This window comes from Manis pentadactyla, chromosome 3 (genome assembly GCF_030020395.1).
Source record: "Manis pentadactyla isolate mManPen7 chromosome 3, mManPen7.hap1, whole genome shotgun sequence".
In the NCBI taxonomy this organism is placed as follows: Eukaryota; Metazoa; Chordata; class Mammalia; order Pholidota; family Manidae; genus Manis; species Manis pentadactyla.
The window spans coordinates 218,610,800-218,638,392 of NC_080021.1; the positions used below are offsets into that span (position 1 = coordinate 218,610,800).

The window sequence follows — 27,593 nt, forward strand, 5'->3', positions numbered from 1 at the left end:
CACTCTCGGCGCCAGTAGAGGTGAGCCACGGTCATCCTCACCCAGGCCCCGGGCCTTCCTGCTGCACCCCAGCCCTGTACTCTGTTCCCGGGCCCCAGTCCCCTTCCTCCCAACACTCCCTGGGCCCAGAGCACTGTCAGGGCTCCCGGAGCTCCAAGTTCAGGCCTGGGAGCCCGGAAACACACGTGGCTGGCTGTGGCCAGCCCTCCGTGCCTGACCCTGCGCTGGACGCGGCCCCTCCCGAGGTTCCGGAGAGGGGTCTGGGCTGGCCGGGAACTCTGGGCCCACCGAAGCCAGCAGCAGGGTGGCACTGGAGCCCCCCGCCAGACCCCACAGTGCTGCAGAGTGAACACACGTGGATGAGTGCATATTTCATTTCAAACTGGTATCAATCTATACAGAGGGTAGGGATCAGAAGGGGAAATAGGGAACCGGGACAGAATAGCCACAGGAAGTGCCACCTCCCAGCCCTTGACCCCCGCCCCCCTCCCCAGCCCACCCTGCAAGATGATGCATCAGAAACAGACTCAGGGTTTCACGAAGGAAGGGGAGGCGGGGGCTTTGGGAAGCCGGCGGCGTGAATTCCATTAGCAGGTCCAAACAGACAGGGGGAGAAAGGGAGGAGAAAAGAGCTGAGATGATAAAAATAGTCAGTCTTCACTGACTCTGCTCACGTCCACGCTGCTCAACTCATTGGTGCTTTCAGCCAGAAGCGGGTGCTCAGGCTGGGTGGCTCAGGGCCCCGCAGTGGTTTGTTTGCAAGGAAGCTGGCTTAGCTAGGGGAGCTTGGTCCGATGTCCTGGGCAGACAGGGGCTACCCTACCTGGGGGCGCTCCGCAGCTGGCCCAGGGCAGAGGGGGCCCAGGGAGGACGGGGGCACTGGGGCCTGCAGGCAGGAAATCATGCCTCTGATTGGGTGTGGGAGCTGAATTCCCATGGCTGGTGCCTCTCGGTTTGGGGCATTTCTCTGCAGTGGCCATTGGGCATCAATTCCCCAACTGGAGAGAAGGGGTTGGAGATTGGGTTCCCAGGGAAACCCTCCCACTGGGCGCCCGGGGGAGAGTGGGCTCAGCTGGGGTTGTCACGTGGAGCTGGAGCAGGGGAGGGGTGGCCGGGGGCCTTGCTTCCGGGTCCTCCTGAGAAATGCGGGGCAGGTGGGAGAGCTTAGGTCTGCCTTCTCTAGGGACCAGAGCTAGGAGGGCTCCCGGAGGCTGGGGCCCAGGGGCAGGAGGCCCTAACTTGTCAGGCCTGAAGAGTGGGCTGTGCATTTAGCGTGGACACTCCTGAAGCAGGTGGTTAGCACATGGCTGCTCCCTTCCTCTGCGCTTCCCCCTTTTACGAAAAAGCCAGTCAGGGCTGCACATCCCAAGGGCCTGGCCACCCGTGGAACTCCCCCCTCTGTGGAGACCTGCAGGGGGGCCAGCCCAACCAGTGTCTCAGCCGAATGGGCCTTGAAGCCAGAGGTGTGTGTGCGAGGGGGGAGGGAAGGGACAGAACACCACCATCAGGGAAGGCTTGTGCTGCAGCGTCCCCAGCATCGCGGCCACCACCCCTTCCTTGAACAGGCTGGTGGGCTGGGAGTGATGTCGTCAGCCCTGCTCCCGAGCTGCCCGACTGGCTGGGGCTGAGGTGGAGGCTGCTTTCCACTACCCCTTCCCTAACCAGAGCCCGGCCTCGAGAGGCCGTCTGCCGTCGGGACGCCCGGTTCACCTGTGCCTGCGCCGTGCAGGCCTTCTAGCCCCAGGCCGTGTCCTCCCACCCCCGGTGGCCACGCTTGGTTCCCTGGGCCTTATCCTTGCAGCGAGGCCCGGAGCTCCCCGACGGAGCCTCGAGATGACCGGGATCGACTCGAGGAAGGCCGGGCTTAGCCCCGGTGCGGGCCTGGGGCCAGGCTGCTGTGTCCCTGAGACCCCGGCACGGTCCCGGGACTTGTCAGAGCCGGAGCGGGCGGCTCAGACGTCGGTGCTGACGCTGCGGCTCCGGGAGAAGGCCTCCCGCATGGCGGACAGGCGGCTGGGGTTGAGCGCCTGCAGGCCCTCGAAGCCCCCGGGCGGCAGCCCCACGTCCTCCTGGCTGACACTCTTGTAGGCGACGCGCTCCCCGCCGTTGCGCACGCCCCCGTCCTCGGGCTCCTGCAGGAAGAAGGTCGGGGGCTCGTAGTGGGAGCAGCTGCGGCAGAGGGTGCGGGCCTGCGGGGACTTCTGGCTGAAGGAGGTGGAGGCGGCGGGGTAGAGGGCCGGCCCGTCGGTCAGCGCCAGGCTGCGGCTGGAGAGCAGCGGCGGCAGGTGGGAGCGCACGGCGAAGTCGGGCTCCTCCTCGGCCTCCTCCGACTCGTCCTTCTTGCAGCAGTAGTACTGCGGGCAGAGGGCTGGTGACCGCCGGCTCCCACCCCCGCCATGGGCGCAGGGAGGGGTCGGCTGCGCTCGGGGCGCAGTGCGGCTCAGGCAGCCCGTTCTGGCCACCCCTCACGGCGCCCGCTCCTCCAGGCACCCTGCTACACGTTCTGCAAGGAGGGACTTGCTCATTTGGTGCCTGCGGTGTCCCGAGGCAGGTGCTATGGTCACCTCCATTTTACAGGTGGGGAAACTGAGGCACAGAGAAGTCTGGCAACCTGGAAGTGGCAGAGCTGGGCTACAAGCCCAAGCAGTCTGGCCCCGATCTGGACTGTGCAGCCTTGCTCCGCATATACATACGGCGTCCTCCCACTCAGGAAGACATGCGACCTCAGATGGCCCTGGAGTGTGGGTGGGGGCGGGACAGTATCAGGTGATGGAGCAGCATGGCCCAAGTGTTCACCCCTACTCTCTGGATTGGCAGCTGTGTGCCATTTGCTAAGTGCCCTACCCTCTCTGAGCCTCAGTGGCTGTACCTTGCAGGGTACCTGCAAGCCCCGGGTGGGCAAGCCATGGAGCATTCATCAGACAGCCCCACAGGTGGAGCCTGGGCCGGGGCTGCCGGCTTTGCACCGTCACGGAGACCCGACTCTTCCCCGCTTGCTGGGCCCCAGCCCTCGTGGAGGCTCCCGCCCTGCCCCCCGCCCCATCCCTGGGTGTACCTGGAGCCGGCAGTAGCACAGAACAGCAATGATACAGAGCAGAATCACAGTCGCCAAGATGCCCCCGGTGATGACCACGGTCCCGGCTGTCATCCGCCCCCTTCTCCATCAACGGCCTGCAACACATGCCACCGGCCTTACCACCTCAGCGCCTCCTCATTGCCAAGTAGACTGTTCTAGTTTAGAAAGTGGAGACAGCAAGTCACGAGGGAAAATAAAGCACCCAGCACGTGCACACAGGAGGCAGCGCCGGGCCCCGGGGTGCGGCAGGAGGAGACCCAGGCCCATCCTGCCTCGCCCTCTTCCGACCCGCTTCCGCGTCTGTGGAGGGTGATGCCGGTAACACCCCCCGCCTCGCCCATGGGGGTTCTGTGACGATTCCACCAGCGTGTATTTCGGCACTTGGCTCAGCACGTCCAGCTGGGCTCTAAGCTCCTGCGTTTTAAAACCTCCTGAAATGCCATCAAGCTGAACGTATGGTTTTGCAACCTGCTTTTTCACCTACCAAAATCATCTTCATTTTTCCAGACCATTCAATTTTATTCTGCAACATAACTTTCAGCCATATTCCATTGTATAACATCACCGATCCCTTTTCTTTAAAAATTTTCATTGAGGTAAAATACACATAGCATACATGTTGCTGTCTTAGCCATTTTTAAGTGCACAGCTAGGTAGTGTTAAGCACAGTCACACACTATTGTGCAACCATCTCCAGAACTTCATCTTTCAAAAGTGAAACCCAACTCTTTTTTGATATTTAAGTTGTTTACATTAAAAAATATTTTAAGCGGATGTTTCAGTGTTTCTGTGGCTAAGTAATTGGAGCCACTTGAGCTACAGGGCCTACTTCAATTACGTTTCCAGGATAAATTCTCAGAAGTGGGATTTCTAGGCCTAAGGACATGCCCTTTGTAAACTCCTTCTTACAGAATATGTCAAACAGAAGTAGCAACTCTGAACCACACCATCACCAGCTGCGATCTTGTTAGCTTTTCCATCTGTCCAGCTGGTGCTGATAAACCAGTTCTCAGAATATAAGAACCCCGACTTGTGGCATTTGCTGATTCCCTGGCGTAAATATTCTCATTATGGCCTGGTTCAAGTCACCGAGGTCTAAGAACTGGCTTGCAAAGTTCCCGGATGGCTAGGAACCATCTCGCACAAACTGGTGGCTGTGGGCCCGCCACCCGATGCAGTTTCCCATGCCTCATTTTATCTTGCAGGGGGTTAGCGTGAGGGGGGCAATTGAGTGTATGCATTAGAGATCCCAGAGCATATCCGTTTACTCATAAATACTTCAGTGCATCTGACAGATGAGAACTTTTAAAAAAATGCCCACTCTATGTTTAGCTTTCCCCACTCATCTCCAAAGTGTTTTTTTACAGTTGGTTTGTTCAAATCAGGATCCCATTGTGTTTGGCTCTTCTGACTCAGGGAGGGTCCTGTTCTCTCCCCACACCCCATGTTGTTTATAGAAGAGACTGGGCCATTTATCTTACAGAATTTTCCATGTGCTAGAGCTGTCTGGCTTCCTCGAGTGGCATGGTGACTGTTTTGTAGTGGCACTGTGACCTCACTGACTTTTATACATTTGGTGTGTTCATCATTCCTTCTGATGTTCAAATGATCCTGCTGGGAATGTGGGATCAGAGCCCCCATCAAGTCAGCTTTCCTGTCGTTTTGATGGGACCCCCACTGATCCCTGATGGCATTTTGCTTTAAGGTACCAGATATCCTGGATCTTGCCCCAGACCTGGGACACCCTGGGTCTCTTAGTGGGTAGTTTGTGTAGAGAACATAGTCTGGGCACTTGGGTGCTAACTGCCACTGGGTGCCCATTGGTTCTAGACTTTTCCCAGTGTCCAGAGCTGGGGAATATTTTTTTTGGAAAATTTTTTAGGAAGAGAAAAATAAGATCTGAGCTTATACTGCTATTTCCACTTAAAATGAGAGATTACAGGGTTTTCCTTGTTAAAATCTGAATGTCTAGATGACATTCACAGTGAAAATCTTGTTTTTAATAACATATATTTTATTCCTTATTTGCTTTTTTCCCATTATACATAATAATTTAAGTAACATTACCAGTGTTTTTACTAACAGGTCTACTGAGTGGAATTTGATATTTGTTGTTCTTTTTGTTCATATTCCTTCAGTTCTCATCCCTTCAAGTGACTCTTTCAAAGTCACATGGAATAATTTTTAGTATGATTTCTACACCAACTTGATACTTAGGTTCACTTATGCCAATTAGTTCTTACCTTTAAAAAGTTTTTGATTTAACTTTTTCTGCTTTTCAATTGTAGAAAATATTCATTTCCAAAGTCAAAAGCATAAAACAAGGTGCATCCAGAGGGGCTTGCTTCCACTCCCACCCCCATCCACTCCACCCTGGAGGGAACAATTTTACTTGGGTTTTAGGTTTTTCTTTCCCTCACATCTTTCTAAAAATCTAGCAGATATATATTTCCTTCCCCCTTTTAAACAGACCTGGCATCCTCCGTGCACCTGCCCTGTTTCCCCCTTGCAGCCTATTCCTGAGTGTACCACATATTCCCTGGATGCACCCAACATCTGCAGGGATCAGAGCCAGGGACAGCAGGCGCCTCACTCCTTTTCACAGCTGCATGGTGCTCCATGGTGTCGGGGAGCCCAGCTTACTCAGTGGGCCCTGTGGGTGGGCATCTGTGTTACTCCCCAGTTTTTACAGTTGCAGGAATGTGCAGCGACGAGCTTTGTGGTACGCACATTTCTGAAGTTTTGATAGACACTGCCAAAGACTTGCTGGAATTTAGGCCAAATTTTCCTCTTCCAGGAATGTTTGTGAATAACTGACAGACAAGATTTGCGTTCAGAGACTCAGGATCCGGGCAGTCTGTGAGTCGGGAGTGAGGGGCTACGCCCCTGCACTGGGGCAGGGGTGCTGGGAAGGTATGTGGCGGAGTTGCAGGCACAGTGGATTCCCGGGAGATGCTCCAGCCAGACTGAGGAGGGTCAGGCAGCCTGGGAGGGGGACATGGATGTGTACTGACATGGGCAGTCTTGCCCAGGCAATGCTGTGTATCAGAGGCAAGGCTGGGACAGCAGCCCGGCCCCAGACAGAGGGCAGAAAGGCAGATCTGGGCAGACGCAGAGCACCGAGGCAGTAAGACACAAACTCACAGACAGCTCCAAGTTCAGACAGAGGCGCAGACAGGCAGACCCAGACAGCTGACCGGCAGGGCCTGCGTCGGGAAGACACAACGCAGGCCACATAGAGCAGGAGCCCGGGGACCCCCACATTCTTGGGCGCCCTGCCAGGCAGCTCCAACCCACCTTAGCCCCTGGGGCGGTGGAGGCCAGCTGTCCCACCAGCTCTGCCAAAGGTGCTGGCTGACCTGCCACCAAAGCCACATTCGTACCCCTGCTGCCACCCCCTCTGGTGACAGCTTGCTGAGGTCAGGGTGCATGTGTACCGCAGGCTGAGCTGATGCTCTTCTTTCTCCCAGGAAACGGAATTGGGACCTGGACACTGGCCAGGCGCTGCTGGCCACTTGACTGAAAAGTTTAGAGACGGGGTGCTCAGAAAGCAGCCTGGGAGGCATGTCCGGTTATGTGCACGCAGAGCCAGAGGAGCCTGTGGGAGGGAGGGACAGGGCACCCAGGGAAAACCAGGCTGTGGCCCCTGCCGCACGGGGTCCAGTTCCCACCACGGATCTGCAGAGTGACTTCCTGTACCTGCTTTGTCCTCCCACAGCACCCCGGCGGGGTGCTGCCTGGGGTCTGCTCTGCTGCCTGCTCTTTGCAGCCCAAAAAGAGAAATGCAGTCCCACTTCTTCAGAGAGGGAGCTCATTAGGCTCAGAGAAGACAAGGGAGGTTGTGCGGGTGTTAAACTCCACCAGGAAGTTTAGCACCTGCCAGTCCCCTGCATCCCAGCTGGACCCCTAGAGCCAGCCTGCTTCTGCCTCAGTTAGTCGTAAGCTGGGCTTCAATTGCCTGCACCTCTCTGCCTCAGTCCCCCCTCTGTAAAATGGAGAGAACATCAAGGGTCCTGCCAGACAGCAGTCATGCTGTGCTGATCGCTCTTGTTAATATTTGTGACCCTCTTTGATCTAAACCTGTCAGGTCCCGAGGGTGCTGGGGATTGGCCGTGCTGGCCAGAGCTCTCCCTCAGGCCTGAGACACACACGGCGCCTTGTTCCCGCGGCTCTTGGGGCCCCTTCAGCAGCAGGCAGCCTGCTGGCGTGACGGGAAGGGTGCCGGTGCAGGCCAGGCGCCCTGGGCTGTCAGCAGCCACAGCTCCAACACCCGGCCCCGTCCAGCTGGAGCGTCTCAGCCTTGCTCTGCAGATACACACATGCCGAGGGGCAGCAACACCCGCAAGAGGCGCCAGCCCCAGCCAGCAGACATGCATGCCACTGGCAGCTCCACTCACGCCCCAGCCTGACATCTGTCCACGTCAACTTCAAACAGCTTATAAGAGCAACATGGCCTTCCTCGGCCCCACCCTCCTGCCACCTCTTTGCCTTGCTGTGCCCTACCTGTAGGATACCCTCCCCTCTGCCCCTCCAGGGCCCACCCTGCCATCAGGGCCAGAACATGCCTCCTCCTCCAGGAAGACTTCCCAGATTTCTCTAACCTTGAGATGCCAGTGCTTGGACAGGGAGGCTGAGGCCAGTGCAGAGGGCGGAGTGGGGGTGGAGGGTGACTCATCCATGACTTTACACAGTGAGTTCTCAGCCAGATGCCCAATTCCCACAGCTTGCTGTCTTCACTGAACTGTCGCCTTTCAGACCTGTGCCCAGGGCACTCTGCCCAGCTGGACATGGAAGTGATGAGCCTGAGGGGCCGCCGTCCTGCCCAAGATGGGGGACTGCTGGGGAAGGTCCTGCCATAAACTCATTCATAACCCTGGGTCAGAGGTGTCTCTGTGGGCCTCAGTTTCCTTATCTGTAATACGGGCTTGGCAGGGTTTAGACAACCACTCCCTGCCAGCTCTGGTATGAAGGATCTAGGTTTGTACCAAACCAGCCCTGCCAGCCAGGGGCCCGGATTACGGAAATGCATGACAAACTTCGAGGACCACAAATGTAAAAAAGTGCCAAGGGGGGTCACACACACTTGGAAGCATGCTTGCCTGGGAGCTCAGAGGAAACTGGGCCGACCCCACTGTCCCCTGGGTCCTGGGAACAGCTGCATACCCAAGACACAACCAAGGGCTTTGGGGCTCGGGTGGACTACATGGGGCTTCCTGGAGAAGGAGGCTTCTGAGCTGTCCTGGAAGCATGGACTGGCTGGCCTGGAAGAGGAAGGGCTGGGCCCTGGGTGGAGGGACAGTGCAGGCAAAGGCTGGGAAGCGGAGCCGTACGGCAGGCCCAGCAACAGCCTGGTGGAGGCCGCACAGCCTGCCTCCTCCAGCTCTCCCCGAAGCCTCCCGCACTGCCAGCCAAGACAATTTGGCGAGGATTGTGCTGAATTGTTAATCTGCCCCCTGGGACCATAAACGGTTTTAAAGCTTTATAAACGGCTTTGCTTCCCTGTCCCCACCCCTGGTTTTTACAGAGACAGGCTGTGAGATGGGGCCCTTCTGTGCACGCCACCCCCACCCCTAGAGTCTGCGGAAGGGGCCCGCAGTTCCCCATTCACAGCCCCACGTCTCCTGGAGGGCAGGCCGGCGGGGGAGCCAGCCGCTTTATGAGCTGCAGTTGTCTCCTGCGGCACGAACACCAAATGGGGTGGTGCCAGGGGCCGGGGAGCAGGAAACATCTGGCAGCAGAGCCAGACGCCGGCCCTCCACCTGCCTCCCCCCAACAGAGCCCCCTCCCCACAACGACGTCCCCTGGCAGAGGCCCCCACGTGGCTGCCATCTGGACCACATGTCCCACACTTAGTTTGAGACGTCTCGTTTCCTCTGTGCCTCCTGTTCCACGCCACCTCTCCTTGCCTTGCAGACTGCGAGGATCGAGTCTCTGCAGTCTATTTCTTGTGCGCCCCAAGCCCCCGGCCCCAGTGCCTCTCGTGGTGCAGGGCACACAACAATGCTTAATGGAGGCCTGTGCCCACTGGGTCCTCCTGAGATGCCCAGTGCTCCCTTAGGAGCCAAGGAAAAGTCAAGCCCTGCATCCTCCACACTGGCCAGGCCCCTGCTCATCTAGTCCAGTGACTTCCTAGCACACCAGGCTCCAGAACGTGGGGACGCCTGGTAAACACGCAGATGCCAGCCCTCAGGGGGTCTAGTGGAGCCCTGGGATCTGCTTACTGACCAAGCAGACCTTGCGACCATGTGACGAGGGTGCTGCTCATTCCCAAACAGGGAAACCAAGGCTGGAGGGGCGGAGGGCTGGCCCTGGGGGTCCCAGGGCCGAGCCAGGCTTAGGACCTGGGTCTGCTGCCTCCCTGCAGGCCTCTCCCACCCCGGTGTCTCGTCAAGGGCTGACAGAGAGCCAGCACGCCTTTTCTTCCACAAACACACTTGTCTGCTTACAAAGTGCTTCTGTACCTGGACGCCCAAGGGCCCCGCGCACCGCGAGCGAGCGGCTGCGGAGTTCCTGTCTAGACCTCCTGCACATTTGTTCCTAATTTCACGCTCCGCGGGCTCCCAGATTCCTGCGTTTGGTAATAAATAGATGGGGAAGTGCTGAGCAGCGCTGCGGCTGGTCTTAGATATTATCCAGAGCCTGGCCGGGTGGAGAGGCGGCCGAGGGGGCCTGGGGGCCTGGACAGGCAGGTCCCAGCGGCACCTGGAGAGTCTCCCCCTTCCTTCCCACCCTGCCCCCCACCCCGCTCTATCCTCAGCCCAGATCAGCTCAGCCCCCGGAGTGCTCGGCAACTCCAAAAGGCAGGCCGACCAGGTGCACGGGGCCCGGTGAGCCGTCCCTTTGCCCACCTCAGCCTCAGAGGCCAGGGAAGGCCCTTAGCAGGGGGCTTGGTGCTGCCAGGAGGTGGGGGGTGCTGGGGAGCCGGCATTCAAGAAACGCTGTGGACCCTCCGGGCTGGCCCACTCTGTGGCCTGGACTCCTCGAGGGACCACCAGGAAGAGCACGAAGGCTGTGCTGTTTTGCTGGCCTTTCCCGGCATTCTAGAAGTTCTCCCAGACCCCTGCTGAAGCGCCCCGAGGGGTCCGTGCTGCGAGAGCAGGGGCTCAGCTGTCCTTCCTGGCTGGGCTGGACTCTGGGAACAGGGCAGGATGCACAGCAGGGGCTCAGCTCATCTGTGATGAATGACGCAGCGGTCCTGCAGCTCTTGAAGCATGAACCTGAATTTCTAAGGCGGACCCAGGCAGGGTGGGAGAGTGGGGCACCGAGGGAGGCTGGCCCTTTTTCTCCGGGCCTCAGATCGAGGAGGTCAGGGTTAACAAGAGCCGCAGCGGCCACCCTGTGGGATGTCGGCCTCGCCTCACTGCCCGGCTTTCCCCCTAGGGGGATGGTAGCTACCCCCAAAGTCACACCCACATTCCCCAGGCCTTGTGGGAAGCAAGGGCTCTGACATGTGTCTGTGAGATTACCTCACCCACATATTCTAGGGGTAAACTGAGGCTGGAGAATGAATCCACTGAGCAGGCAGAACACTTCACTGGATCGACACCCTGTTTTTGTGCCCCTGCCTGGCACACTGTGGATGTGGGAGGCCGAGGAAGGGGTCCATGGACTGGGAGGAGAGAACTTGGGGCAGGATCAAGGGCCTGGGTGGTGCGGGGCCCTGGGCCATAGGCAGAAAACTGAAGCGGGTTTGCGTTACCTGCGCTTAACTTGCCCACTGCCTGGGGAAAGTGGGCACTCCCACTTGGGTGGCCTTCCTGTCCCATGGCACGGTCCCCTGGCAGTCACTGTCACCAACCTCAGGAGCCTTCGAGGAGGCAGGTGGTGGCAGGAGGAAGCCTTCCCGGCTCCTATCAAGGGGCTGGGCTCGAGCTCCCTGGGGCCCCGGGTACTCCGGGGCAGCAAGCAGTGCCTGGCAGAGCTCCGTTCATGCCAATGGGAGGCCCGGCCTGCGGGGCCCTTTCGTGAGGCAAGCTACCGCACGTTTATGGCCCCGGGAACCTGATCCAAAATTAAAGGCCAAGTTGTCGGGGCCGCCCTCACGCCTGGGGTCCCCACCCCTGCACCGTCTTATTCACAGTGAGGACACTCGGGGTGCACTGCGGCACTGGCCAAATGAGGCTGCACCCTCCCGGCTCTGTAGGGGCTAGGCTCAGTGCTGCAGAAGGCTGAGATGCTACCCCTCTCTGTGCGGTGGACGGCAGGGTCCCCGAGAGAAGGAGCCTTTTTCAGGGTCACCCTGGATGCCTGCCAGTGACCCTGAACTGCCTCCCTGGACTCCAGAGTGGTTTTGGGGGGGTGGGTGTAAGGAGGGCAGGACACCCAGCCTGGGAGGTTGAGCTCAGCAGTGTCTGGCCCTGGCGTTCCAGCAGCCCCGGGCCTCTCCTGGGTGACCTCCTTGCTGTCTGAAATAAGCTTGCTCGTCGGTGATGACGCTCATGGTTCCCACCCATCTCTCTGCCCAGTCTCTGGTGACTGTGACACAGAAAGGAGCCCACTGTTCAGCACAGGGGTGGCCGAGACCTGACCTGGCCCTCCTGCCATGCCTCCTGTCCCTGCTGCCCCACCAGGGTTCTGACGCCTAAGTCTGGACAGGTCATGCCTCCCCTTGACACCCGGGGTGGCTCCTCAGTGCTGTTGCCATCTTTGAACTCCACCCTGCCTGAGCACGGCCTCTGAGCCCCCATCTTTAATCCCACGGAGAATCCTGAGCAGGCCTACCATCACCCGTTTTGCAGCCAAGGAGACAGCGCCAGAGCGCTGCCCCCAGGGTCCTGTGGTTAGGGTGAGGGGCGGGGGTGAACTTGGTCCCTCCCACCTCCCATCCCCCCAGCTTGCCTATAGTGGGGAGACTCCCCTCCCTCTCCTGCAGAACGCAAGCCCCAGGAGGGCGAAAGCCTCCTCGCCTGTCTCTGTGGTCCCTGCTGAGCTGGTGGCAGGAGGGGCTCCAAAACACAGTGGGCTTGAATCGGGTTGGGTCCACTGGGCAAGCTGGCATGGAGCAGCCCTGAGCGGGAAGGGAAGGGATGGGTCTTGCCCCTGGGGTCCCCACCTCTGGCACCTGCCCCCCAACACCCCCAGGCCAGTATGGGGGTCCCAGGCAGCAGAAAGGCAGATGAGATGCACCATTCAAGAACCTTCTGTGTGGTGTACCTATGCACAGGCAGTGTGTCAGGAAGTGAGGGAGGGAGGGCAGCCCTTGACACCCGGGGTGAGCCCCAGCCCAGCTGCAGACGGTACTGAATTTATCTTTCTTCGAAATAACAATGGGCAGAGTTGGGTTGCAAAATGCTTTCTGCTGCTTGACTTAATTTTTTTCTTTTCATCTTCCTCTTCCAAGAACTGAGCAGCTCCTGGTCCCAGTTCAGGGCTTGGAAGGTGTGCCGGAGGGGGCACGGGGCCACGATTTGCTGGAACGATGGGAACTTGCATTTATTAAACACATACTATGTCCTGCACTGAGCCATGCGCTCTACCCTCTGTACCTCCCTCAGCCCAGGTGCTACGAGCATCTTCAGGCAAAGAAAAGGAAACTGAGGCACAGAGAGGGTGGCCTGTAGGAGGGCACACAGCCAGGATCGGATTCCAGGCCTCGGCCTGTCACTGGGCTCGGTGCCTCTAGCTCTAGGAACCCTAATGATGTTCACTAAAACCCTGGCGGCCTCTGAGCCTGGCTGGGCAGAGCAGCTAGGCCCAGGGTCACTCAGCAGGACACTCAGCAGGGACACGTCAGGCAGGGCTGGGCTCCGGGCCCCTCAGCAGCAGAGCTGCCTGGAGCCAGAGAGGAGGCTCTCAGGGTGAGCCCGGTCCCTGGTGGGACGGCCTCCCTGCTGGGCCTCAGGCGTGTGCGCCTGCATGGGGTGGAGGCAGTAACCGTGGCTGAGACCGCTGCAAAGACACACAGCAGCCTGCCCCCTGCCCTGTTCCAGCCCGCCTCCCTCCAGAGCCTGGGCAGGCCGGCTCCCCAACCAGTGCCAGCCCCTCAGGGGTCCCCGTCAAATCAGAGACTGTCACCAGGGCTGCATTAGCATCTCCTGGGGGCTCTGGACTGCTGGGCTCCCCCCAAAAGTTACTGCTCAGAGGCCCAGGTGGGCTCAGAATGCTCCCAGGGAGCGTGGATGCTGCCGGGCCAGGGGCCAAGCTCAGACAACCACTGTCCCAAATGATGGGCCACAGAGCAAGTCTGGACCAGTACTGGCTCCCAGTTGCCCTTGAATAAAGCCCACACTCCTTGGGTCCAGCCCTGGCACCCCACCTCGGCTCCGGGATGGGGACCGTGCTGTGGCTGCACATGTGGGTCTCAGGGCCCACATCCGGGGAGGGGGATGCCCCGGAGCCATGCCCACATCCTCTTGGGTGGCTAGCTCCCCCTGGCCTCAGCCGTGCTCAGGCCCCTCCGCTGCGCCCAGGCTGCAGCTGCCCCACCTGCCTTCTCACAAGGCTCCCGGGTGGGCTGTCAGCTCCTTGAGGGCCACACCGCCGGCCTCACGCTGACACACAGGCCCTGGCAAATGGTGGGAGCCCCGTACCTGCCTGTGGACTGAGTCACGGGCCAAAGCAGAGCCCCTGGGAGCTGAGCGCCTGGGGGGAGGGAGCCCAGAGGGATTTATGGGAGGAAGACCAGCCGTGAAATGACTCCTGCAGGAGGGCTAGCGGTGGGGGCAGGAAGACTCTGACCAAATCACGTGGTGATCATGTGACACCGGGCAAGCCCCACTGTCCCCAGGGAGCCTCGGTTTACCCATCTGTCAGAGCGGGATGGTGAGCACACCTGTGTTCCTAGAGCTGTGGGGAGACTGGGGGCATCCCCCGCCTTAAGCCTCCTCACCATCCTTGCAATCGGACTTCCTAACCCCGTTTTACAGATGAGGAAAGCTGAGCTTGTAGAGATGATGCCACTTGCCCACAGGCACATGGCCAGTCAGAGGAATGAAGGGGTGGGGCTGGGGGGCCAGGGGGAGTTAAAAATGCCAGCCACCTCTGGCGTCTCAGTGATCAGACAAGCACCCGGCCAATGCCTGGGAGCCGGTTACTGTGCTGGGACCTGGGAGGGGGCTGGGGAGACTGGGCCACTGTCCCACACTCTGGGGGACAGAGTGGTGATGCGTGAGAAGCAGCACAGGGCAGAGGGTGGGTGTGGCCGGCGCAGGCTCTGGAGGAGAGCGCGGCTTCGGTGACGGGCAGGCGGCAGTGCATCCCACCACCAAGAGCCCGGCTGAATGGCAGCACCAATACCTCCCTCTCTGGCCCCAAGGGGCTGCCACTGCCCACTGCAGCCACCATCCTCACCTTGCAGCCTTGCAGACAATCACTTCCAGACCTTGGACTTCTTCACTCATGAGCTTCAGCATCACCTGGGAACTTGGTGAAAGGCAGGGTTCAGGTCCCACCCGGACCCACTGAGTCAGAAATTCTGGGAATGGGCCAGCAACCTGTGCTTTTGCAAAGCCCAGGTGAGCAGCAGGCTACACCCGGGCAGCAGGTAAATCCCCCAGGTCTAGCCCCACCCCAGGCCGAGTAAGCGAGCCTCTCAGGGGTGAGCCCGGGGAACCAGGACTTTTTCCGGTGGCTCCTGCTGAGCTGGGAACACAGACACCCGCGGACACAGGGTGCTCCAGGCAGTGCTGCGGGCGGAGCAGAGGCGCCCTGTGGGGCCTCATCCAGCCCAGGCGGTGCTGGGCCCTGACGCAGGCTCCACCCTCCGAGGGCTCCCCGGTCCCTGTGTGGCTGTCCCCGTTTTGCGGACGAGAAAACAGCAGGGAGGCAGCATGTCCCAGCAGAGCTGGCGGGGGCCAAGGTCCCCATCTCAGCACTGCCCTGGCTCTACAGCCCAGGCCAGACCCCGACTCGGCTCCGTGTCCCCCCTCACAGCTAGTTTCAGGCAAAGCCTGCTGGTTGGCTTCCCGGGGAGCCCTGGAGCCCAGAACCGGCTTCCACGGCGCCTTTTACCACCCCCAGCCCAGGCCCCCCTCAGTGAACCCATCTGGGCCTCCCTGGTTTATTATGCACGTCCTCCCACGAGCCCTCAGCACAGCCCTGATGGGTTCCTGCCACCTGGGGGCCTGGCTCCGATGCCTCCTCCTGCAGGCCCAGGTTCACGCCTGTGGGTGCCATCTCCTCCTCCTGGCCCAGGCCCCCTGGGAGTCAGAAAGACATAGATGTGAGCCCAGGCTGTCCTCCTTAGCGTCAGGGTGACCACGGGCCGCGGTCCCCTCATCTTTAAGTGGGATGTTAATGCCTGTCTCCAGCCCCCTCCTCCTTTCCATGAGTACCAGCAGTGTGCCCAGCACTGTGCTGCCTCCCCCTGGCCCTCTGGGAGCAGGACCCTGGCCCAGGGCCTTAAACGCTGCCTGCAGGCTAGAGAAGCTGGTGGGCGCGACGGAGGCCCCACTGACCTCCTCTCCTGTGCACTTGCACTTGGAAGTACCTGACCCACCTTCTCCCGGGCTGTGAGCTCTGGGACACGGCCCACCTCAGCTCTGCCCACCCAGCCCAGGGTGCTCAGCAAGAGCCTCTACAGAGAGGACTGGGAGGCCAAACAGGGCTCTTGGGTGGGGGCATTTCTGTAAGTATACTAACAGGTGTTATTTTGATTATTTTGTAACAAAATGAGGTCACTCCAGCAGACTGTGCTACAGTCTATTTTCCTTTTCATGTCAGCACGTGGACTCAGGGTTCTTTGCAGGGCACCCCAGCAGTCTGTCCAAGCAGCCCCCTCTGGAACACAGCTCTGAGCATGGCTCTCCTGGTCTGGGCCCCAACCATCTGGTGTTCTGGGCCCTCTGAGCTTTTCTAGCCTTCCATTTGCTATCCCTGCAATGCTCCTTAAATGGGTCTGGCTGAGAGGTTTGTTCCCCAGGCCTCTCAATCACAAACTTTGCATTGGCTGGCCTCTGGGCCTTCGTTGGTACTCTTCCATGGACCTTTAACTCCCTTCCAGCTCTGCTTATTGAAATCCCTTGCTATCCGTTGGCATGCTCCTTGAGCAAGCCTTCCCTGACGCCCATCCCTGCACACAGCTCCCTCTTTGGGGATCTAGTTTCACTCCCTGTCCACACTATGCACTTGCCATTTATAATTTATCAACAACTCAAGAGGAGATATTCACTGAACTCCTGCTGCATCTCGGTTCCTGCTCTGGGTCCCTCTCTTTGCATCATTTTCAGTCTTGTGAGGGGACACAGATGGGCAGAAGGAGGGAACATGCAGGGTATTCACGGGGAATGCCAGCTAGGACAGGTGGCCCTGAAAAAGTGACGTGGATACTGAGACGTGAAGGACAATTAGGTGACAATGGCAAAGAGCATCCCAAGGGGAACCAGCACCTGCAAAGGCCCAGTGGCAGGCAGAGCAGGTGGGCTCTAGAAGCTGGAGCGATAAAGCAGAAGAAAACGGCATGGGGCAGGCCAGCAGAGACCCAGCTGCCCAGCAGGTCCATCTTGCCCGCGCGCCTCCTCTCCTGCTGCAGCCTGGTGTCCCTCCCTGAAATGCTCCCTAGGCCAGCTGTCCTCACATTTTGGATGCACTGGCTCTACCTGGGATTAGAGAAAGAATCATTTGAGGGGATTCTAAGGAACAACACTGGGAGCTCATGCAGGCCCAGGAATGGTCCCTGCTCCCACCTGCGGCCGAGGAGAGCTTCAGAGCTCACGGAGCACGGGGCAGAGTACTTGGAAGGGCTTCGGCTAAATGCTGCCGGCTCCTGCCTAGCGAAGCACACAAAGCTAGAACTGAAAGGAGCAGACGGTTTCCCAAAAGCAACATCCCAAAACAGGGCTCACAAGGGTGTGTAGGGTTCTAGCCCTCAGCGAGGCAAAATTCTCAATGTCTGGCCTCCAGTGAAAAATTACCTGGCATTCAAAGAAGCAGAAAAATACAATCCACAGTGAAGAGAAAAATCAGTCAATTGAAACTTACCCAGAACTGGCGCAGATGATAGAATTAGGAGACATCAAATAGTTATTATAACGTTGCCCACGTGTTCAAAACACTAGAGGAAAAATTGGGCACATTGAACAGAAACACAGACGATGTTAAAAAGAACCAAATCAAATTTCTATAGGTTAAAAAGGCTACAATGTCTAAGATAAAAAATACACTGGATGGAATGAATGGCATCGAATTAGATACTACTGAAGAAAGAGTGGGCTTAAAGCCCCAATAGAAACTGTCCAAAATGGACAGCGAGAGCAGAGACAGAGCATGAAGGAGCAGAGGGCTGCAGTGGGCTATGGGAAACTTAGAGGGGCCTGATGCGCGTGGAACGGGGACCCCCAAGGGAAGGGGGATGCAGAAACATGAAGAGGAGACATACTGGCTGAGAAATTTCCAAACTGGACGAAAACTAGACCCCCAGATTCAAAACACGCAATGAACTGCAAACACAAGGAACGCGCAGAAAACACCAAGGAACGTTATAACAGAATCATTTAAAACCAGCAGCAAAGAGAAGATCCGACAAGCAGATAAGGCCACGCCATGGGGAGAAACAAAGATAAGCATGATGGCAGCCTGTGTGTCGGAAACAGGAATGCAACATGCATCTTCAAAGCACGGAAAGGAAAACATCAACCTAGACTTTTCTATCCAGCAAAGAACATTTCTGAAATTAAGGTGAAATAAAGAGTAGCTCTGGCATCGCCTCCTTTTCCTGACTATAGAGTCCTGGAGGGCAGGGTCCCCAGCCCGGCTCCTGGCCTGTTTGGACCTGTTGCTGGAGGGTTCTTATTTGCTCACTGGGTTTGGGTCCCCAGTGGCCCAACCTGAGCAGTGGGCTGAGGAATCTCGTGGCCCCCACGGAGGACTGGGTGGACTCCGGCTTGTCTTGGGGCAGGTCCAGGTGGTTGACATGGCAGCCATTCAGTGGCTCTCCCCACGGGGGACCCCAGCTGCTTGGAGTGACCACAGGGTTGCAGGTGGGAAGCACATTCTACATGACACCCTGGGCCTTGAATTCGCCACACTGATCCCCATAAGAGTGTGAAAGCAAAACAGAAATCATCGTAAGGTTTTAAAAAACAACAAACCACGACATGTATGTTTTTTAGCTGTTCATAAGGTCACAGGCAGTTTCCATGGCTACAGCTGTCAGCTGCGTGCGCCGAGGTGAGGAGGCAGCCCTCAGCAACCCAACAGATTAGGGCCCTCGGACAATTTCAGCCCCGGGACAGGCACCTGGCTGCTGGACTGGAGGGAGGGGGCAGGGAGAAATGTCGGCGGCCGGTCCCCACTCTTCCCCAGGACTGATGTCACTAGCTAATTAGAACCACACTGTCTCTTCGGCCTTCAGTCGAAGCGGAGTTTTCGGGCACAGCATCTCCCCAGAGAGCAGCCCTGATTGTGGGGAGCACTGGGGCCCTTATCCTCATTCACAGGGTGTACTGAGACCAGGGGCTGGGTCCCCAGGAAGCAGAGGCAGGTGAGATGAAAACCCGGGCCACTGCCTACCTTGTCCAACTGCCAGGACTCCTGTGTCACCACCCCCAGCTACCCGGAGTACAGTGAGCGGCCCCAAGATGCCCTGAGATGCGTGCATGTGTGTGCGCTGCTGATGGTGAATGAAGAGCAGATAAGCAGGGGCGAAGGTGAGTCGAGCAGCTTGGCCGGAGGGTCCAGCAGCTGTTACCAGCCCGTTTGGGCACCGCCCCTTAGCTCAGTACCACCCAGGCCCCTGTCAGGGAAGCCCAGCCCTGCCTTTGTCTGAGACCTGTGCAGCTCATGTAAGCCTGCCCAGCCTCTGCCCTGGGGTTTGGGGTGGGGTCGGTACTGGGGGCGGGGTCAGGTGTGGGCGACTGCTACAGTCCTCATGAGCTCGTGCAGGACAGGCCCGTCTAAGTGGGGGAATCACGGACCCCCAGAACGGCAGAGCCACCTGTCTTAGAGACTTAGAGAACCAGACCTTGTGAACAGAAGATGCTTAGAATCTGAGTCCCCCACATCTTCTCCTGGATTTGGATGTTATCCGGTCTAATCACCTGCTGGTGAATGAAAACAAGCTGTGAGGAGCTTTTTCTCCTCTTAGAATCACCGTCCAAGATGGTCAACCCGAGTTGGTGGGTCTCGAGCTCCAAGTCTCCCGAGGGAGGGGAGGGAGGTAGTCCCACCTCTGGCTCCTGGCCCAGCTCCAGGCTTGTTGCTCCTTCCTGGGTCACCCCAAGTTCTCTCCCAAGTGCAGGCCACAAGGATCCCTGAGGAGGCCCCCACCTGCCTGCGTGTATGCCCTCCTGGGGGCAGAGGCCTCAAAGGGCCGGGGTCAGCCTGCCACCCAGCAGCACCCCCATTCTCACCTGCACCTCTTCATCTTCACTCATAGTTCCCGGGGCTCTGCCCCCCTCCCCGAGCGGCCCTGGGCCCTCCTCCCACACCTCTGCACTCTCTGCAGGGCTCAGCTGTGGGCCCTGCCGCTGCAGCTGATGTGGCGAATCTGTCATAAACTTGTCAGGGCAGCTTGGCTGCCCTGAGTAATCAGTGGCGGCCCAGGCTTCAGCAAGGACCCCGCCTGATACAACTTGTTTTAATCAATTTTCTTTTGAAAAGAGAACATTTTTGAGTGAGTGTAGGTGCGTTGTTGAAAGGGCCCGTCTTGTAAATTAAACGATTTTTTAAACACTGGTGGGTGCTGTCAGCGAAGAACAGCAGCATTAAACCCCGAGGCCTGGCCAGGAGTGGGGCCTGACCGAGTGAGACCCACAGCCCAGCACTACCTCCCGTGACGAGGCCCCTGCAGCCGGAAGGCGGGCACTGCCTGCAACAGCCCCTGCTGACCCCCACTGCCTGATGACTGGCCGCGCGCCACGAGGCTGGCCTGCTGCCCTTTCCCAGAGCGCTCGAGCCCTTCCTCCCTGAGGAGTTTCTGGGTGTTGGGAGGGGAGACCTTGATGGGAAGATAGGTGCCATTTGTGGCTTAAAATGTGGGGTGTCTCAGTCCAGAGAGAGGCTGTGCAGAGGCCACTGAACCCCCTGGCAGATGACATTTGGCCTCAGAACAGCACAAAAACTTCCAGCCATCTGACAAACATCTACCAAATGTTCCTTCCCGTGTGCCAGGTGCTGGGCTCAACAATGGACAAAATCAACAGGTGCCCTCCTCAGGGGGCCCCCATCCTATGCTGCAGGTGGACCGTGGGGAGGAGCCCCAGAGCCAGGTGCTAATCGGGACTGAGAGCACGTCATAGGGCTGACATCCCGGGGAGTGGCATGGGTCAGGGAGGCTTCCCCAACGAACGCCGTGGACTCAGGGACCCACAGTGGCCGGGAGAGGTCTTCCAGGCAGAGAGGGTGGCAGGAGGGAGGCCCCTGGGGAGGAGGCATTCCAGACTGGGGACTCAGCCCACAAGCATGAGCGTGGTGCAGGGAGATGTCACTGGGGCGGGGGTGGGGATGGGGGTGGGGGGCCCCCTGGGCTGTACCAGGGGACTGGTTCCATCCTCAGCTGGGTGGGTTCTAAGCCGGGTATCCACCCCCAGCTGCACATGACTTCAGGGGACCAGCGTTCCTCCTCACGTTGAGTTTAGCAGGCTCTGTGCCCACGGTGCCCAGAAACCCCACAGGCTGCTAGCACCGGTTCTCTTTGCCACACTCCTACCTGGTGTCTGGGCTCTTACATGCGTGACAATGAATCCTCACCACCACCCTGCAAGAGGGACAGAGCCATCTGTTTGCATGGACCAGCACAGAGAGGTTCAGTAACTCCCCTGAGCTCACCAGCGGGGAGGAGCTGGCGATGGCGGTCGGGCTGAGCTGTGAGGTCCAACTGCTGCTGCTGATTCCGTGGCCGTGCTGGTCTCCTGCCCACCTCCCCCAACGCCTCCCTCAGGTCTCATGTTCAATGACCTGGATGACCCCAGAAGGGTGGAAAATGAGAAAAGGCAAAAAACAAGATGCAGCCCAGTGGCAATAAAGTCAACCACAAAAGTGATTATTCCAGAACCACATCGTAAAACAAAACTTCTTTTCTGAAGTGGAAATCTGTTTAGTAATTAGAGGGAACTCTCGTGTGGGAAGTTCCATGAAGGTAAAATTAAAGTTGACTATCTTGTTAATTTTGTAAATGGTTCACACTGAGCCAGGAGCCTCTTGCATAATGAGTGTTTGAACCGAACACACTCCAAACACAGGTAAATACCAGAAGCTTGCAAGTTGACCGTATTACAAGAAGCTGCTGTTTTCCTGGTGAAATGTTAGACTTCTGTCACTGTCTCCCTTCGAACCAGAATTCCATCACCGCATCCCGAAGCAGCCCTCTTAAAGCCGTTGCTGGGTTGGCAATATTCTGAGGGCAGATTGACAGGAAAAGGCATGTGGTTTCTGGCTCTAAATGTGGGTCCTTCCCAAGCCAGTCAGGTCTGCTGGACTCAGGGGGCAGAGGCCGATGGGCGCAGATGCCCCTGCAGAGAAAGGGTGTCTGGACTGGGCCTTTGAACCGGAAAAAAATGAGCATCTTTATTTCACCTCAGGCAAGTTCCCAAATGTATCAAGTGAGAGAGCGTTTGCCGAGGCCAAGTGGAAACATCTGGGGAATGGGGAGTAAACACAACATCGCCAACACTGGGAGGCGAGGCCACGGGCAAGCAAAGGAGGCAGTGACGCTGCTCCCAGGCTGCCTCCGCCTGCCGCCCCTGGGCGAGCCCGGGGCAGGCCTTCCTCTGCTCCCGCTGCGGCCTGGCCTGCTGGCCTCCTACCACTCCTGGCAGAATAATCGGAGCTGACGCTAGGGGGACACGTCAGGCAGAAATCGTAAACCCTCCGGGTGCTGGTAGTGGAGGCAGTGCCCTGGGGTGGGGTTGGGGCCATGGGGTCCCCACTTGTCTGCAGCAACGGGGCCCGGGGAAGCCTTTTCCAGCCCGGTAGAGACTGGAGGATGGGAGGTGGGTGACGCGAGGGGAAGCCAACCTCAGTTGCAACACTGTTTGAGGCTCCAAGACAATGAGACCCCCAGGAAGTGGCCAGCTGGCTCTCCCATCCGCACAGCAAGTAGAGAGCTGAGAAGGTCGGGGCATCTTCAGTGGGTCACTGATTATCAGCCAAAGTCTGCAGATGGTGCCCACAGCCCAGCACCTGCTCCACTCCACCCAATATGTGTCCTTCAGGGCTTAGCTCAAAGTCCACCTCCAGGAAGCCTTCCCTGACTGCTCTGGCCCATGGGGTACCTTCCCCCAAATTCGGGATGCCCACCACCTTGGATCCACGTTACAGCCCACCAAGAACGGCCCTTGCCTTGCTGTCTCATCTAGTCACAAGTGCACGTCTCCCATCGCACCCCCAGGAGAGCCTTCCCCATGGGATCACGCCATTGAACAAATCTGCAAAACTCCACAACACAAAGCTGGTATGACCTACACGCCTGCTTGTGACACTCATCATGGGTGAAGCTGGCCTGCAAGAGGGGCTTTTGCCAGGAGCCAGCAATGCTAGGACCTCCCCCACACCCCAGTCAGCCAGGTACAGAGAGAATGGGGTGCTGACATGGACAAATGATCAGGCTCTGCTGATGAAAGGACCCTCAGTGATGCCGGTGTGGCCGACATGCAGGTGCCCAACAGCACCGGGCTCCGGTGGCTGGCTGCAGCCCGGCAAGTGTGGGCTTTCACTTTGTGATAAACAAACGTGTGGATCCCTCGGCTTTTCTTTTACAGCAAGCATGCATTTCTTTTATTTAAAAATCCACTTGCTGTATATTAACATTTAATATATATTAATTAGAAATATAAGTAGCATGAGGGAGATGGGCACCCATGACAGCTTTCTGCAGGTAGAGCCATTTTTCTGTTTCAGTAGAAGGTATTTTTTTCTAGAACAGTGTGTCTCCAACTTCACTGAGCACAAGAATTACCTGGGGAGCTTGTTAAAGCAGGTCTGGGGGTGCCTGGGAATCTGCATTCCCTGCAGGTCTGGGGACCACACCTGGAGTAGGCTGTTCCAAATCTACACTCACACGGTAGGTCAACTGGCAGGACATGAGGACAGTGACAGGAGAGGGGCCCAGGGCCGGACAGGCGGGGGAGAACCGAGATGCAGGGGGCAGTCAGGGAGCCGGGACGGTCCCCCAGTGCGGGGTGTGTGGCCTCAAGGCCACCTGAAGCTAAGCCCGGAAGTGGGCACTGGCAGGGCTGCCCTGGGGTGCAGCTGGCCTGGAAAAGAGGTTTATGCTGGGGCCCAGTAGTGCAGGGACTCCCCGGTCCAGTCAGCCGGCTGAGATATAAGGCAACACATCCTATGTGGTGGAGGTTATTATTGTCATTTTATGAATGAAGAACCTGAGGCCCAGAGAGACCAAGTAACTTCACTAGGGACACACAGCTGGGACATAAGCATGGATGTAGTCAGCCCCACAGGCTGTGCTCTCATCCACTCGGCCACACTGCCAACCTGTCCTTAGTAGCCAGTGAATATGGTGGATGACACTGCAGCCCCAGGAGCCTGGCCTGTTTTGGGGCCCAGCCCCAGCCCTTGACCGGCCTCCACCTGGGCCTCCCAAATGGCCCAGATTTCTCCCACCTCTGCCACCTGAGAAAGCTGAGCACAGGGCTGCAGGTGACTGATTTGGCCAGGTCAGAGCCCACTCCCATGGAAACTCCCGAGGGGGGCTGGCAGTGTGTCCAGAGGACAGGCAGGAACTCCAGGCCAGGTGTGACCAGCGATTCCGACACTATGCTGCTGCCAGAGCAGGAAGTCCTCCTCCAGGCCCCCAGGGCTGCCTCTTCACTGCTTAATCTCTGTCTATCCTGAGTGCCATGCTGTCCCCAGCAGGGTGGGGGGACCTGCTGGGGTCCATGCAGAGCAGTGTCGGTTCAGTCCTGGGCTGTCTGCCATCACCCCAACACACACATCTCACTCTTCCAGCCCAGGCCTCCATTGTGTCCCTTCTGGCTGGATGTAGCAGCCTCCTCCTGGGCCTCCCTGCCTCCAGCCTCACCCTCTCCAAGTTACCCTCCCCACTTACACCAGCCCCAGGGTGTTCTGTAAAAGCCAATCTGGTCGTGTCCCTCCCCCGGTCATACTGCCTGCGGTCCCTGTGGACCTAGGGAGAAAGCCCACCTGAGAAGCAGGGCTTACAAGCCTTGCCTGATGTGATCCCCACTGCTCCCCCCTCTCTAAGGCCCCAGGGCTCTCACCAACATTGTCTGTTTAGTCCTCCCAGGTCCCCAGGGGAAAAGGGGCCACAGTCCCCATTACACAGCCCAAGAGCACAAGGCCCGGGGTCCCACCACCAGGAAGCAGCAATGCAGGGCTTGGAATGCAAGCCTGGTCTGAGTTCTAGGCTCTTGGTGCAGTCCACCCTCCCCCAGGACAAGCTGGTCAGGTCCCCTTGGGTCCCCGCCCCCCGCAGCACCCTCCGCCCCCAGTCCGCAGGCACCCCTGCAGGCGGGCCTGGGAGCCCTTTAGGGAGGGGACCAAATTCCAAAGAGAACAAAGAGCTTTGGAAAGAGAAGCAAGCCTGCCCTCCCCAGAGCCTCTGCTGAGCAGCGGAAGGAGGGGAGAAGCTGGCAAAAGCCGAAGGTGTCGGGCTTGTCGGGCTTGTCGGGCTTGTCGGGCTTGTCAAATTCCCTCGGGCAAATCCAAAGGGACCCAGACCACAAGGAAAACCAGTGTCCAGAAGAGCTGCAAGCCGGGCTGAGATGCCCCCAGCTGCCTTGGCCCCAGCGGGGCCGCCTCAGGAGCAGACGACAGTGCCCAACGCCACAGGCCAGCTGGGTTTCTCAGCTGCCTGCCGGGTGCGGGAACCCCATTTTTGCCCATAAGGAGACTTGGTGATTTGCCCAAGGTAGCCTAGAATCCACTCTGTCCACCACACAAGCTGCCTTTCAACCGACATGTAGATGCAGACTTGCCACTTTGGAGACTGGCGGGCCAGGGGCTGTGCAGCGGGCAGGATGAAGGCCCTGTTCACACTTGGCCTCACTCCTGCCCAGAGAGTTTAGAGTCTGATGTGATTTACTGAGATGCAATAAATCTCTCCTGCAGCTCTGCCTGCTTGCTGGCCCCTCCGGAGCACTGTGATTACTCTGCAGGAGCTCACTGCCACCTCTGTAGAGCAGGCCCGGGTGGCTGGAGACCAGAGGCCCCTAAGCGGGGGTGGGTCCCTGCCCTGCAGCCTCCAGCCTGCAGAGCCATGTGGCTCACCCAGAACCAGCACCAGGAGTCAGCAATTTAGAGCTGGCCCCAAAATGTGCAGGACAGGGGTGGTCACTTGAGTGGAGGGTACAGTTGGTGGGACTGGGGGCTTGGGCTCAGGTCAGCCCCAAGATTTCAGATCCCCTTGGCACTCCCCCAACCGCTTACCCATCCCAGCCTTACCTGCTCCGTCTGGACTGAGATGAAAGAACTGCAGTGGCCCTCAGGGGACACAACACGGTCCACCCATCAAGTCACAAACGGGGGACTGAGGTCTGGAAAGGGAGAGTGACTTGTCCAAGGTCACCCACAAAAGTGGACAGAGCTGGGCAGGTAAGTCTTGGTTCCCCAAGGTGTCCCTTTTTTTCCTGCAAGTGCCCCGATTCATGTGGGACACCTGTGCCAGCATAAGCAATGTCTTGGGGTTCCAGACTTGGAGGCTGGGGGGCTCTGTAATAGGGGCCCTCCCCTCCCCCCTGGAGAGGCAAGGGTGGAGAATCTATGACAGTCTGCCAGTGTCCTGAGCCGAGAGTGACAGCCTGCTCCAGACAGGCCAGCGAAGCTCCGCAGAGCGGACCACCCCATCTCCATGCATGCTGGGGGCACTGAGGCTGGGTGAGCCTGAGGGTCCTTCCCAGACCCCCAAACCCTTCAAAGAGGCCATTTCTAAACTTTCCAAGTAAATCCAGACCAGTCAGCCCTGCCAGAGACTCGGCTGACGGGGAGACCAGAAGTCAGCAGGACCCAGGGCCCAAGTACCACCTTGTCTGTTTCATCCTGTCATGCAGGTGCTCAGCAATCCAACACCAAATGAGAGGATGGACACAGCCCCACGCGGCTTGCGCCCCAGCCTCAGGGGCCAGACAGATCTGTCACAATTGCCCAGCACAGAGGTCTTCAGAAAGCTTGTGGTCAGGGCACAGAGGAGTAAAGTCACCCCTGCCCCAGCCTGGGAGGTCCTTGCACCCACCTGCTCAGGTAGGAAGAGCTCCGGTCACCCAGGCTCCATCCTCAGTGCCATCAGCAGAGGGGAAGGTGGGGAGCTAGACACGTGTTCTGTCCCAGCAAGCCTGAACTTTCTGGGGGTTGGAAATTCTCATTGCACCTGGAAGCCCCCCAAGAGCCTGGCCTGTCACCGGGGTGGAGGGCAATGCTGGCGGGGTGTTCCCTCTGGCTCTTCTGGGCTCCAGCTTCCTGGGGAACGTGAAACAGGGATATGCTGGCTCAGGCCTCCAAGATGCCCCCTGTCCTCCAGAAGGATCAGTGGACTTGACCCTTGAGAGGTTGTCTTATAGCCACAGGGAGCTGCCACGAAACACACTGGCAGTAGCCCTGTGCCCACTTGGTTCCTGGCCTTGGGTGTGCAGGGCGCTGAGTGGAGTGATGGCAGAGACTGGAGCGTGGATGGGAAATCACTCCTCGATTTTGATATTTGCAGTCTTTTCATTCCTGGCTGGGAAAACCTAAATGCCAGTCTGGTGCATTTAGGTCTGTGAGGTCGGTGTGAGGACAAAGGTCGGTGTGAGGCTGGGAACAGTGTTAGAGGACGTGTTTGGGGCCAACTCTACCACTGGCTGGCTGTGTGACCTTGGACAAGTGACCAAACTTCCTGAGCCTCAGTTTCCTCATCTGCCAAATAGGATCAATGCCCCTTTCTCATGGTATTGGGTGAATCGAACGGGTGACTATGCAGGTCCAGCGCCCAGCACGGTGTCCGGCGGAAGGGAAGTGTCAGTAAATGAAAGGTCTCAGCTCCTGGCAGCAGAGAGGACAGAGGCCAGGCCCCCTCTCGGAAACTTTCCCTCCCCAGGTTCCCTCATGCCCGGGCGCAAGAGACCATGAGTCCCTTGACACAATGGGTGCCCGCCTCTGCCTCAACCGTCTCCCGCCCTGCTCTGCTGGGTCTGCGTCCACAGCCTCCTCCGCAGGGCTCGCTTTGAGGGTGGCCGGAGATGGGACGGGGCCACTGGCAGGAGAAGGGGCCCGGCGCAAAGCGGCCGGGGTGGGCTGCAGCGGGCGCTCCCGCCGGTGGGCGCTGAGCCGCGGCTTCCCCGCCCTGGCGTCTGCCCTGCGCCCGGTGACCCGCGCGCCCGCTCGGCCCTTACCTGGCACCATGGGAACGGCGCTGCCCCGGCCGGCCGAGGACTTGGGCGCACGTGACGGGGCTGCCCGGGATCCGTCCCGGGCAGGGCGCAGCTAGTGGCCGCCGCTCCTGCCCAGGCCACGGCGGCGGCGCCTGCTGGGGCCCGGCGGGCGAGGCGGAGGCTGGGAGACCCCGGAGGCCCGCGGGAGCCGGCTGCGTGCCCGAGCGGGAGCCCCCCGCCAGCTGCGACCGCGCAGCGGCTCCGGACGCCCCGGCAGGCTCCCCGCGAGCTGCACGCGCGCGACGCCAGCCCAGTCCCGG

The 27,593-nt window shown here is 58.8% G+C and overlaps 1 protein-coding gene across 2 annotated transcripts; it reads right to left on the reverse strand.

The window, feature by feature from the left end:
• Window positions 1-486: 486 nt before the first annotated feature.
• On the reverse strand, window positions 487-27,593 carry FAM163B (family with sequence similarity 163 member B). Of its 2 annotated transcripts, none has more exons than XM_036901413.2 (3): window positions 27,295-27,593; window positions 3,056-3,171; window positions 487-2,354 (listed from the first exon to the last, which is right to left on the reverse strand). In XM_036901413.2, the coding sequence occupies exons 2-3, from the start codon at window positions 3,146-3,148 to the stop codon at window positions 1,953-1,955; spliced, it is 495 nt and encodes a 164-aa protein (XP_036757308.1). In that variant the 5' UTR covers window positions 3,149-3,171; window positions 27,295-27,593; the 3' UTR covers window positions 487-1,952. The 2 variants fall into 2 exon arrangements, with proteins under 2 accessions (XP_036757308.1, XP_036757309.1); XM_036901414.2 differs by lacking the exon at window positions 27,295-27,593 and adding an exon at window positions 25,373-25,451.